Source organism: Numenius arquata, chromosome 12 (genome assembly GCF_964106895.1).
Source record: "Numenius arquata chromosome 12, bNumArq3.hap1.1, whole genome shotgun sequence".
In the NCBI taxonomy this organism is placed as follows: domain Eukaryota; kingdom Metazoa; phylum Chordata; class Aves; order Charadriiformes; family Scolopacidae; genus Numenius; species Numenius arquata.
In genome coordinates this window covers 26,845,018-26,859,061 of record NC_133587.1, presented here as the reverse complement: position 1 = coordinate 26,859,061, position 14,044 = coordinate 26,845,018, and the positions used below count along the sequence as shown (strand labels likewise).

The following is a 14,044-nucleotide window of genomic DNA, read 5'->3' as shown; positions in this document are numbered from 1 at the left end:
AAATCCCATCCTCTCCTTAAGTTGAGCTCCTTCCCTGAGAAACTGACTGTCAAAACGAGAAGCTATACACTCAACATAAATCAGTCAGTACCACAGAATGAGCAGGAATATCAAAGTAAAACATGTCTGCTTACCTTTGCCTTGCGAAAATGGTAGACTACCAGCATGCTTATGAAGTCCAGCAGCATACAGAGCGTTTGGAATGAGATGATAGCCAGCCGTAAATACTTGTCCTCCTGTGCATAGCAGGGAGTATCGTCTGTACAGTAAGAACATCCTTCCCTGCAGGGCAGGCAGGTGTAGACTTCCTCTGACAATTCACCACCAGAAAAGCGATTTTCTGCATCCTTTCCTGAAAGTATCAGAAGGGGAGACACCTTTAATTGTAGAAGATGGGCAGTTCGTCCACCCAGGAGCAAACCAGTCCTCTGCTGACTCCCTTTCCCACCCTGTTGGCTTCTCATTAAGTTACAAAATGGTTTGCCAGGGTGACTTTTCTCATTTCACCCTCCTTTGTCACATTCACAAAATGCAAACCAATTCAGACATGAGGGAAAGTGAGCTTATTAAATGCCAAATGCCTTCCCATTGTACTTAAAGCGGACTAAATCTGCACGGGAAATTCTTTGAAGGAGACTTCTGAATGGAGAAAAAATTACATCAAAGATTTGGGAATATGGAAAGGATTTTACACAGACATATGAAGAGCAGACCCATTAACTACTTCATGTTCAAAGTACAAGCTCTGATTCTATTTCAGATTGTTCCTCAATTTCATAAAGATGCTATCTAGTGAATTAATTAGCTTCAAATTAGATAAAAACCTTCTTAATTAACATTTGTTTATCATGCTGTTGCATGATTGCACTACTGTATCCTCAAAGCAAAACCAGTGCACATACACTGAGTATAGTTTTCCATTGTTCACACAAGCACACCAGGAAATCTGGAAAACCTCTTGGCAAGTTAATATTTTCTCTAGGAAATCAATGATTCTTGAACTGACAGCTGTCAGTTGACATCAAAGTGAACCCACCAACAGGGCACACAGGAGGACCCCTACTTTTTCTGATCCATGAACACTTGCCCATAACCCCCTGTAAGACTGCTTACCCTACAGGCAATTAATGAAATAAAAAGGTGAAAGAGAAAGTGGCCAAAAAAGAATATTGTTGAATAAGAAGAAAAACTGAATTTGGTGAAAATGTTTAATATAAGCAAGATAGACTTCGGAGCTTCCAGAAACAAGAGAATGTGAATGAAGCCAAATCAATGGTGTGTTAAATTGTGTGATAACTTCTCTCGCTTTTCACAAGACTAGAGAATTGCTCCAATATCTTCGATCAAAATTCTCCTCCTCTGTCAGTGAAAGTAGTAAATCATGCACTGTTCAGTCTTAATTCAAGAGACAGCCTGTTCCACCAACGTTGCACACGCATAGTGGCTTATGAAACTCTCCTCAAACTTCTAGCTTGAAACATCTGACGCAGAAGGTTATCTACAAGGGTTATTATTTCTTGCTTTCTCAAATCTATGTACGAAGGTGCATGAGCTTACACCTGCTCACAGGCAAAGCCTGGGAAAGGGACAAAGAGGCTGGATACCCAAGTCTGGTTATTTGGCATGCCGTTCCAGCAGCCCTGGGCTCCTCATCGTCAGTGCAGGATGCTTCACTCCTGCATCCCCCAGTGTGCAGAGAACAGGCTGGTATTTCTCATGAAGATTGTGGATTTCTCTTTGGAGCTTTATTCTAAACAAAGATGTTGGAAACCTGAATATAGCAGAGTAGTGCTGACTCATGCTGCTAGCCAGATTTTCTTAGATACAAGCAGACAGCAATAAGACATCTTGTGTCTTTTTGACCCAGGCTGTGGGAGGCAGGAATGGAAATGCTGCAAAATAACTCTTTGGCAACCCAAGGTGTAGGACCTGTAAGGAACACTAATCCTGAATACATCCTAGGAATGGAACTTATTTTCAAAGCAAACACCCATCCACCTCAGCCCATTATCATTCAAAGATGTTTGCCAGAAACAATCTGCTTATCTAACATTCTCTATTTTCTAAATTACAGCCAGAGCAACGGACCCACACTGTCCCCTGTCAGAGACAGAAGTCACAGTCTGCCACCTCCCACCTCCATATCCAAATCAAGAGGGTACTACCTACTGTCAGAGTTCTCCACTTCATTTCCTCAACATTTGCACTCATGTCAACCTGCTTTTCCACCACACACCTGTTCCTTTATCATTTCCATAAAGTCGCCCTTCAATTAGCCCATCTCCAAAAAGATTATTTAATCACTTTAAACCTTGACGTTTCTGAGCCACACTACAGCCATTTGTTAAAATGCTTTTATTGTGGTAATTAAATAAATTATTTTCAGTGTAAAAACTTAGCCACTGAAAAAAAATTATTTAAAACCTAAAATTATGAGATTACTTAAGTCATAAATATTATATGAATATGGCTTGGTAATTTTCCCTGGTCCTAAAATTGATATTCTTACTTTGTTTCTGAAACGTTCAACCTGAAAGTTATTGCAAATACATTATAATTCATATATACTGATATAATATATCAGTAAATATCCCAAGGATATGACTTCATAACACAACAGCAAGCCTTTGCTTAGATGTGTCTGGTGTCATGCTGTCTGCTGTATACAAAGGAAGATCATCCATATGCATCTCTTGCACTGCCAGCTATGACTGATTATCTGGTGAATACCTTTTGACTTTGAAATGATTCATCATTATAGCTAATATAAGAAAGACCCAAAAATTGGATCTACTTGAGATTTACACAATGTCATAAGGAATTATTAACAATCCCCTTTTCCTTGTTTTCCCCTGGATGAAAGGCAAGAATATTTTTCAGACATTCTAAAATAAGTTCTTGGGAAAGCACTGATCTTTGTATTTACCATTGACTAGGAGCTTGTCTGTCCACCCACACCCTTGCCCTGACTACAAGTCTCAGGGCACTGCTTCCCACTTCACAGTTGAACATTTCTGCCCTTTACATCTGGCCCTGTCCCCTCACCAAAGTCAATGTAACATCAATTGAAACCACAGACAGTCCAAGGCAAGCCTGAAGTTACTGCCTCTTAGAGCACTGCTAGAAATTTCACTGTGCCATGCCTTCTCCTGTTTCAGCAGCTCTTTGGGATTACGTATGTCTTCTCCAGTGAAGAAAAGCAGGTTTTCCTCCCAAAAAGATGGCAAAAGATTTTAGACACCAGTAAGATAGATGGACAGGAAGCCAATTCTGCTTCATGTAAGGCAGTAGCAGTTTTAGCACTGACACAAATGAGACTGAAGCAAACACTGAAAGACTGACTGTGCTGCAGAAGTTCAAACTGAGGATGAGAAAGGTGTAAAAAAGTACTGTCCTCAAGGAAAAAAAGAAAAAAATAGAATGCAGTAACAAAAAAAAGGAGATAAAATGGAAGGAGAAAAGAACAAAGAATTGTTGGAAAGTAGGAACAGGGACACAAACTAATATGAAGTATAATAAGGAAAATACTTGAGTACTGGAAAAATAAAACAAAAAGCTTAAATACTTCATCTATGTCCCTTCTACTATATTTTTTTCCTAATTCTTCCCTCTTTTATCCCAGTCTTATTTTTCTGTCTGATCAGCCCATCTGCTTTTGAAATGGTCTCCTGAGGACAACTCTCCAACAGCTTTGGTTCTCCTAAGCACGCTCTGCTACGCAGGGAGTGTCTCAGCAGCTGCAACATTACCAGCTGAGATCTTCCTGCAAAGTAGGAGTGGCACCACAGACTGCTAAGTGCCAGGCCAGGGATTGCTACCATCCCAAACAAAATCATCCCAGACTCCAGCCAAACCTCAGCAGATGAACACAGAGAGCAGAGCACGTGCTGAGCAGAACTAAAGACTGATTCTGCTCCTGTTCTACTATAGCATATGTTAGGAACACCACCAGTAGCATCGGAGATGCTGCGGTAACTCAGTGTGTGTCAATGTAACTGGACCTGCTACTATCACAACCTGGCAGTTGGCTATGATCATAATCCTCACCCCAGAAAGGGATCACTGGAGTCAGTGACAGCCTTCATACACGCAAAGATCTGCTTGTGTGATTTCTATTGAAGACGCAGAGCCAGAGGGCAGCTGTAAAAATGGGAATTCCTGTTGAACTGGAAACCTCTCTTGAGACTTTTTATGTGATCATAGCATCGTTAGAGACAGTAAAGTCCCAAATCCAGACAAAAGAGTCACCTCTGAAGCAAGCACCTTTTTGCACAGGGCAGGTTACACATCCAAAGGGCAAGAGCTGAATCTCTGCAATACATTGATGATGCATTGCTAAAGAATGAACTTTTAGGTTGAACACAGGACCGCTGTTCTACTAAGGATCTTCCAATGCAAACCCTGATTACCCCGTGAGGCAGAGAACATCAGTGCTTTGGAGAAAGGTGTTACAAAAATGTTAAAATGTATGTAGTCACCAGTTAGTTTATTCTACCTACGCTTACAGTGCTACCTAAATGTGAGCCATTAGGAGAAAGTGCATAATCATGTACTCAAGCACTTACAGGTTAATGCAACTTGCATACATGAAATACATTTTTTCTAAAATCAATTCCTGTCCTCAAAAGAGACCCTGGAATATGGCACTAACGCTGCGCCCCACTAGTACCCAGGGTCCTCATTAACTAATGCAGAAAAAACGGAAAGGTTTTACTTATTTTGGCACTGTCATTTCTCAAGAACGAACTCAGCCTTGGGAAGGAAACATTCTCCCTACCTGGTTCAGTGAGAGAAGAGCCTAAATTTCAGCTGTGCCCCTGTCCCACACACATTTCGGGAGCCTGCAATATGTGCGACCTCCCCGGGAGCAGCCCCACCGACCTGCCTCAAGCAGAAAAGCAACCAATTTCCAGAATCTTCCCTGCGGAGGACACTGTTTATGCAACATCGCATCTTTCAGATCTTTCAGGCTCAAACCAAACATTCACCTGGACCAAAAGCAGAACCTTACCCTCGCTTAAAACTCTGACACTTCAGGCACAATGTGCAACTGTAGTTAACCATATTTTGCTGCGGTGCAGAATCCCAGTATCATTGAGAAATGCTCCCATTTCAAGACACAACATACTCCATCTAATTTTTCAATCCACAGAAGTACAAAACTGGTCATTTTTTCTATCTATCTGCTTGCTTACATCTCGAGACCTGCAAATCTTTCCTGCCTCTTTATTTTCTTCCACTAGAAATACTTTCTAAACGATTAACAATTCTACTCAGTTCCATCTCTTTCGTCATCAGACTTCACCAACCTATCTCCACAGAGAGATCTTCAGGTCAGACAGATCCTGTCAAAATTCCTTGCTGGATTTGTGTCTAGAATCCTGTATTAGCATAACTTTGAACCTCCAGATAGATACTACAGCCGTTTTAACCATGCCATCTTTTCCTTTTATTCTGTTTAAAGAATGCACCTGGGTGACAGGGCTAAGTTCCCTTGAACCACTGATTTTTCTCCCATTACTTCACACTAATTTCCAGTCTCACACTAGCCGTCTCACTATCCACTTTTTGAAATTACCTATACAGCTTGGCAGATTGAGCTGCATCTGGACTAATTAAAGCAGTTCTTTATTACTGACTGTTTCAAACCTCATGTTTGTGTTAGCTCATGGTACCACACGCTCAAATCAAAGTGGCCCCAGATCATGTAATTACACGCCCTAAAGCATCAGCATACACAAACACTTTCATGAGATAAATTTCACTCTGTGTTAGCTATTTAGAAGCTAAATATCCAGTCTAAGGTAGTCATATAGGCTCCGCCTATAGTAAATGGAGAAAAAAGGTTATCTGCCTGAAGAGTTACTTTTCCCATCTAAAGACAAATTCTGCCTTTCTAAAGCAGCAGAATTACCCTCCAGGGGAGCCAAACTCTCAATTCTGACTGCAGTAGAAACCTAGGTGACTAGTACATACCAAGCATATACATTTTGGACAGTTGATATGAGATAAAATGAATCTCATCCTTAATGACCAATGCTGTATGTTCTGTGGCATTTGGTACGACAAAAATCTGAGAATAATTTTTTTATATGCTTATTCAAGCAGTTAAATCCCAACTCCACCATAACTCACTGTACAGCAGGAGCAACCGAACATCATCCTTACTCTTATCAAAAGATTCACACAGCCCAGGGAAAAAGCACTATCACAAGACTGCCTTCTGCGACACTCCACAATATGAAAAGAGAAGGGAAACAGACACTCACCAGGTAAACTGTTGAACAAACACACTGTGCTATTTATGCTACATATATATAGGAAGCAAATTATATGTATCTCTTGCATAGAGAGAGAGATATATATGAAAGATATACTAGTTAGTGGTAAGATATCTTGGCAATATCTATATGCAAAGCAGATCAAATCAATAAAAACCAGGCCAACCCATGACACAGGTCACAGGATGTAATATCTGGAACTCAGGGCTGCAAACAGGGAATTCTAAAATTTTCCTAATAGTAAAAGTTACTCACCTCTCTATAATCCCTGTCACTGTTTATGTAAAAAAGCAGATATCAAGAGTGAGTAATACAGGAAGGAACCTGGAAGCTTTATTTGCAGCTCTGTAGCAGGGGGGGATGATTTTACAACTACCATGTCATACAATCCTGCATGCGATTTACCAGTACAAAACACCTGAATCTGTATCTGTGAGTATCACAGAGGTGCACATTAAGTGTTGAATAATACTAGAGGTATTTCTATAGTGGAACAGGTATGTTCACACAAGGCAGGTGACAATATACGCAGTCCTGGACCAAGCTTGGTGAAAGCTACTCATCACTATTCCCTGGGCACCTCATACAAACAGCTCCCGAGCAGAGAGCTGACGACATGAACCTTTGGCTACAGGATGGTGTGAAGAAGCTGGGGATGGTGTTCACTTGACAGCAGGAGGCAGAGAAGGATGCCCTGTTGCACTTTCAAGCAACAGCTTTACACTTGTGATGCAGCACGAGCTCTACTAGTACAACTGCAACAATTTTGGCACAAAAACTGTGCAGAGATTATGCTTTGGTCATATGATGAAAGTAACAGACATCAACTTCAGGCATGCAGTTTATACATATTCCCTGCTGAGCATCAACCAAGTTGACTCCCTTACTGTGGGCAACTCAGTCTAAGTACCGTACAGTGTGTGTCCTGGGCAAGCGTAGGGTACATGTCACCCGTAGCGTACAGCCAACCAGCCTCTCAGGCCTGACCCATCTCTAATTACCTCATCAGCAAGTATTAGAGATTGGATGTTCCTTTGGATTCTACTTTGGAAATTAATTAAAACGAAAACAATTAAAGCCCGCACAAAGCCAGAGGCTAGGGCATCCTAGTTTGCCCTGACCAAAGAGAAAATTACTAGATTAATTTCCTCAATACTTGTGCTTGAGCACAGAGAGATGCCAGAAATCTCTATTTCTTCATAGCAAGACTTCTTTTCATGTTTTTAAATTTATTTACAAATCAAATATTCTTCAAGCGGGTATGTTTTACAGCATCCTCAAGAGTATTGTGAATGACAAACCAAAGGGCTAGAACCCCTTCAGTGATTGTATAATCTGAGAGTTGCAAACCAGGGGGATTTTACTGTATAACCCTGGCGAGGATAAAAAGGAGCCCTGCATTATTAATGCTAGCTCTGTTTTCATTTTTCTTTTTTTTTTTAAACTCAAGCAAAGGCACTTACTCTGAAAGCTGTTCACTGAGAAGATGTTGGGATGATAGAATCCAGCCTTGCAAATACACTTGTAGGCTCCGAGCACAAATCCAAGGCCTTTAATTGGCATGCACTGTGAGAAAGGAAAAAAAGAAAAGTCATGCAGATGATCATACAGATGTATACTCAGATGTACATTCAAGCATAAAAACATTACAAGATACTGTGAGCAGACTTCTAAGAATAAATAGGCACCCCTTCCAGTCTGACAGTATTTTCTTAGTGACTTTTCCCATCGTCTTAAAACGCTCCCATTATTTTTTTCTTGTTGTTCATCACCAGCAAACAGCAAAGACAGTTATAATCAAGCTTGTCCCACTGATAAACTGACCCAGTGCCAAATTTTACTCTTGTACTTTGGCTCTAGGAGGGACATCAGATGGCTGTGTTTTTTCCTGGAGAGTTTCCAGCACTTTTCCCTAGCAGAGCAGGTGGGGTTCCGACAGCTAAAGCTCACATGACATGAGGAGAACGTGGACATCTGCAGCCAAGCCACCAGCCTTCTGTGGGCAGCACATGCTGGTGCCCCTGCCACACTGGCAACCCTACCGGAGTGGAGACTGACCCAGCCAAAATAAAGCCAACAACTGGTTAGAGAAAATGGCTGCAGACCTAAATCTGACATAGGTGAAAGAGAGCAAACCTACGCCAACGGGAGCCCCATACTTCTAAGTTCTCTTGTCCCTTTTCGAGCAAGTAATATGTGAAACAAGTTTTGTTTGAACTCAACTTCACTTTTGCTTAATTTTGACATCAGGGCAACCACAGCAAATATATTACAGTGACAGAACATCTGCTGTCAGACCACTTCTGTACAACAAACACACTCTGCCTAGTACGGAGGGAAGAAACAGTTCAGCAACATTAAAAGTAGAAACACTGGTAAAATGATTTTCCCCCAGTATTGCTTATTTCACTTTATCAGATCAAAGTAGGCTACTGTACTAGATACCTTTCCCATCAGTATAGGTGCCCCCATTAATAGGAATTAGACACTAGTAGTTCATCAGTAAGCAGTTGAATGATTTAACTAAAACACCCTCTGTCTTCTCACTTCCTTACGTTTCACTTGTTTGTGACTGTCTGGGACTTTAGAATATGCTTCAATCCCTAACTGCCTGCAACTGGGAGGAAGATGCAGAGGACAGGGTTTAGTAAAAAAGATCTGAGTTTCGAAAATCAAATGCAAACCAAGCAAGGACAGTCTGCACTGACACTTAAGAAAAACTAATTTTTTTAATCTCAAATTTCAGCTTGGTGATACAACCCTGCCTGATGTTGGGATTTGATTTTCTTTGCTTTTCTTCACCTCAGTTCCCCAGGTGGCATCATCTTTTCTCTCACCCTTTACCAATGTGATGTCCGTGCCCGCACTGCAGGCCTGCTATTGGAAAACAACTAATAAGCAGGAAGTTGGCATGCAAGAACACTGAAAATTCATTCAGCCTTTGTATAAACACGAAAGCAAGAAAAAAACAGAAAGAGAATGCAAAAATCATTTTTCTTCACAGTTCATCTTCACCCTACGGAAATATGACTGTTGACAAGGTGGAGGACAGGAGAAATCGAAGTTGGATGACTGTGTGTGCAAGTCCAATGACAGCAAAATCTCTAATCAAGCACAAAAAAGCAGTTAAAGTAGTAAAAAGAATTTTTCATGGGAAAATTCTGTTCTGTCTTTCTGGCTTCTTGCTTCATAATGCAAGAATGCAATGAAACACTGGTATAGATGCTGTGTTTTCTTTTTCAGGGCAAGGAACAAAAGAAGTAGCTTCTACGGAATTCTGGTAACACCGCTGCACCTCTAGTACCATATCCATAATCCATTCCCACCAAACAAATTCTTCACATAAAATGTGTCACAGGCTCATAAACCTGCTCTGCATTAAAATAAATGCTTTAAAATGATCCTTTCACATGTATCCAATATTCACACCAAACAGAAGTCTGTAACTTTCATTTTATTGTCGCTGACCAGCCTAGATCTCAAAAAATCACAGAATCACAGGATGGCAGGGGTTGGAAGGGACCTTCAAAAATCATCTAGTCTAACCCTGTGCCAGACCAGGTTCACCTGGAGCAGGCTGGACAGGAACGCATCCAGGCAGGTTTTGAATATCTCCAGAGAAGGAGACTCCACAGCCTCTCTGGGCAGCCTGTTCCAGGGCTCAAGCAGCTGCAAAGTAAAGAAATTTTTCCTCATGTTGAGATGGATTTTCCTGTGTTCCAGTTCGTGCCCGTTGCCCCTTGTCCTGTCGCTGGGCATCACTGAGAAGAGTCTGGCCCCATCCTCTTGACACCCACCCTTTAGATATTTATAAGCATTGATAATATCCCCTCTCAGTCTTCTCTTCGCCAGGCTAAATAGACCCAGCTCTCTCAGCCTTTCCTCATAAGAGAGATGCTCCAGGCCCCTGATCATCTTCACAGCCCTCCACTGGACCCTCTCCAGTAGTTCCCTGTCTTTCTTGAAAATGAACAAAATATTTTAAACGCTGTTATCTTTCCTCGGTCTAGGATATTATCCTTGATTACAGTCTTTGGCAGCCGTAATGAACACCTTAAAAACCATTGGTCAAATCCTGTTTCTTGCAATCCGTATAACCTTATGCGGAGGTGCAATAGGGATCATAACATCAGTCTATTGAAAGGAGGGAAGGAGAGAAGGACAGAAAGCAAGTCTATATCCATTTAGATGCAGTTTCAAACTCTGAAATTCCACTGTGCTCAACATTGCATGGAAACAGAACTATTTACAGCCTGATTTTTTTTTTTTTTTAAGAAATTGCAAAAGCTAAGCAGGGAACACTAAACAGCATGTGGCCAAAACCAGGGAAAATACTTTTCCTGGAAAGAAAAATTCTCCCTCTTTTTGCAAATGACTTAATAATACATTAACCAGTGGTGGCAAATATTATGGTGAAAAAGGTAATACCAAGTAAAAGTTGGCTGGTGTACAGAAGGAGTTTAACAAATAAAGTCCAGATTCATTTAATCAGGGTTGACAATACAGAAGCTTTTCCTGGCTGCCTGTGGGTGAATCCGCACAACACACAGCCAGCACATAAAAGCAACTTCTGTCCTTGCCCTGGCAAGTGGCACCCTGGTTCCAGCGACCCCAGTGGCAGACCCAGAGCCAGAGCCCTGCAAAGCTGTTCTAGCTCAGGGCACAGCATGCAGCCCACAGCATCAGTCATGGGCTTCAGCCCACCAGGAGCACAGAGACTCAGCAGCCCAAAACAGACTGTGTAGACACAGCCAGTAAAATATTAATCTGCTGCTAAATTACTTAAGATTTGATCCATATAGCACTTAGCACCAAAAAAAGCAGATGTGTGAAAAATATCTACCTTCACATAAGCAAAAAAAGGAAGCATAAAACTGACCTGGTTTCAGATTTTGCTATAAATTTGAAAGAAAACTCTAGGAATAACCCACCATATTCCTGAGTATTTCTTTTCTTCATTAGTGGCCATCAGCTTTTTAAAAAACATGCTTTATTTAATTCCTAAGAGCAGCTACCTTAGGTTAGACCAGAAGCTCCATTTAGCCTTGTACCACATCTCTTATGTGCCCAGCAGCAAGTGTCGAGGCAAACAGTGAAAGATGCAGGGTGGCTATCGAGTGAGCCTTTCCCCATAAGCCCTTCAGGACATCACACTCCTAGATGGAATTTGTAATGCTTTAACTTCCAGCCAGTAGTAGTTATAGATGGCTTGGTTACAACTCAATACAGCTTTATCATAATCTTTGGTAAAAAGATTTATAGGTGTCTGTACAATTCACAAAGCACATTTATTCCAGCTGTCTGTTCCCTGGTTTGCAAGTTTATACTTTCACCTTTACAATATCTGTATAATGTAAGGACTCCTAAGTTTAACACAGTATGCTTTAAATTATACAGTCAGCTCAAAAAATAAGATATACAATGAATATATATCTTGAGATTATTTACAAATAAACAGGCCCTGAATAAACACAGACACATCATCTAAACCAGATAAAAAAGGTTGTATTGGTTTCATTTTTATACTGCTTGTTGTAAAGGACAAATTTGGAAAAATCTACTGTGATAAAGAATGTATCTGTTGGAAAAAAAATAAATCCTTCTAATAACCTGTGCAATTGCTTTAAGCCTGAGCCAAATCTTCTGGCATAAGAGAGGCAAAGCCCTTCATCAGATCTAATTAGCCAGAAATCAAGTGACAAAGTATTCAGCAGATACACAAAGCAGGTGCTACATCCACATCAGAAAAGAGAAGGAAAGAACAAGGCAAAAAGAAACTAATATCTCAAGAGAAAGCATGTGGCATCATGTCCTACATGTAATTTAGAAACTCAGAAAAATCCCTAAATAAGTCCATGGCACTCTGGAGCACTGGGGGTCAAACCAGTAATTTTAGAATTCAAAAAGAAAATACAAAAGACTAAAAATGCAGCTATCCTTGACTTGGGTATTTCAAGTTTTTCAGAGAGCATCTTTCAAAATTGGTATTTCCACATGATACAGCAATGGAGATGTCTCCCTTTTCTAAAGTTGACCCCTTGCTCAAGGGACGTAATAAAAGCAAAGCCACGATCGAAAAAGCTTAGCAAGAATCATACCAGTAAGCCCACATTTCTTTGCTCTGGTTTGGGGCAGCACGTAGGGAATTTCTAGAAAATACTATGTACAGAAGAGTCATTTTGTTCCTGGCATATGATGGCAGCTGGAGCAGGTCGGTGACCTGCGAGACCCCGAGAGCTCCTTTCTGATCCTGTTTATCGTGCTGTCGAGCACACTCACTCATAAAAATAAATGAAAAAAGATAAAAGTCAGAGTAAAATTCTGCTTGCCGAAGCCAACGAGAGGTCTGTCATTGAAAAGGATTAACCTGTTATATTTTCTCACTTCATTTACCCTTCAAGAGCAGAGTTCTGTGCTAAAGTGTATTTGCAGCCTGCTCAGCAGTGAGCACATCCACGGGCCTGGCGCATCATCTGGGAGCCCCCTCGCTTGCCCCCAGACAGCTCGGGAGGCAGCCACCCCCCCAAAAATACTACCCATAAGCTTCTTCTCTTCAAATACAACATTTTGCTTCAAAAGGACAGGACAGGGCTGGCCACTCCATAATTTACACTGTAGGGTAACTTAATAGGCCCCCATAGTTTTCTCCTTCCTTCTGAGTGCATCAGTGGAGTTAATTCTTTTTTAAATTCAAGTTTAAAAATGTGCTTTCCAACAACAAGGTATTTACAATGACAGTTGAGTTGTTTTAAATCCTGAGTCAGACAAAGCACAGCAATCGCTGCTCTGATTCAGCTGACAGCAAAGGTAGCCATCAGGACAACATTTGTCTCGATAGTTTGAAGCTTTGCTAAAAATTCCTCACTGCTTTTTAGTGTGATTTTTTCATTATTCTGGTCTTGTTAAGCCATGGGACCAGAGCAAATATTGATGGTAAGGAGTCTCAGCTCAGTCACACGGATAATTATAAATTAAATGCGATCATTAAAGTTATAATGTCTGTTTTTTAATTAATCTTAGCTGTCACTCAAAGCACCCAGAAAATTAAATACATGGTTCATTTTATGTTTTTTTCTTAGGATTAAGAATTTCTTAGAATTAGGATTCTTTGGTTACTACTGACAAGGCGCAAACAGAAAAGTTAATATCAAATCATCCACAACTCAAGCAGGAAGACACTCATTAAATGCAAGAGACTGCCGAGTCTTTAACTTCTAATGAACCCTTTCTGCAATGTGAGTCAGTTTGGTGACCGGGCTCTATGTCTGAGGACACACAGGACTCCCTTCTGGTTTTCATCTCCATCACTCCCAAGATGCCAATGTTACCTGCCCACTGGTGGACAAACGTGACAAAAATTCAAGTGGTAGTGAAAAAAAAACATGGTGGAAATGGAGCAATTTGCAAAGAAACAGAAAAGAGGAGATCAGAAATATATCCAAATCATGGTTCTTCCTTAGAAGACACTGAGAGGGGAAGAAAGGTGAATTTAGCAGTGTTTGAAAGCAGGTTACTTGGCGGGGGGGGATAAGCAGCAGAAAACTCTCATCATAGCTGTAGTCATGCATACAGAGAAGCCAAGGTCAGCTTACAAACTATGCTCCCCACAGTCAGGATCCCTTACCGAAGGATGAAAGCACAACAATTACAGCAATTTTCAGAGGATGGGTAGCTTGGACACTCAAAGGTTCTCAGCAATGACAGTGTTTAAGGCAGGTTTTTCATTACTCCTGAAAATACCTCTGCAGGCTACAATCAGGCTA

General features: G+C 40.9%; 1 protein-coding gene across 1 annotated transcript in view; it reads right to left on the bottom strand.

Annotated features, from left to right (window-relative positions):
- The window catches only part of GPR158 (G protein-coupled receptor 158), a 194,124-nt gene that overhangs the window by 98,782 nt on the left and 81,298 nt on the right, over positions 1-14,044 (bottom strand). Inside the window, exons 3-4 of the mRNA XM_074157470.1 lie at positions 7,745-7,847; positions 135-352 (exon numbers count right to left, since the gene is read on the bottom strand). Coding sequence (XP_074013571.1) covers positions 135-352; positions 7,745-7,847 — 321 coding nt within the window. The remainder of the gene's footprint in view (positions 1-134; positions 353-7,744; positions 7,848-14,044) is intronic.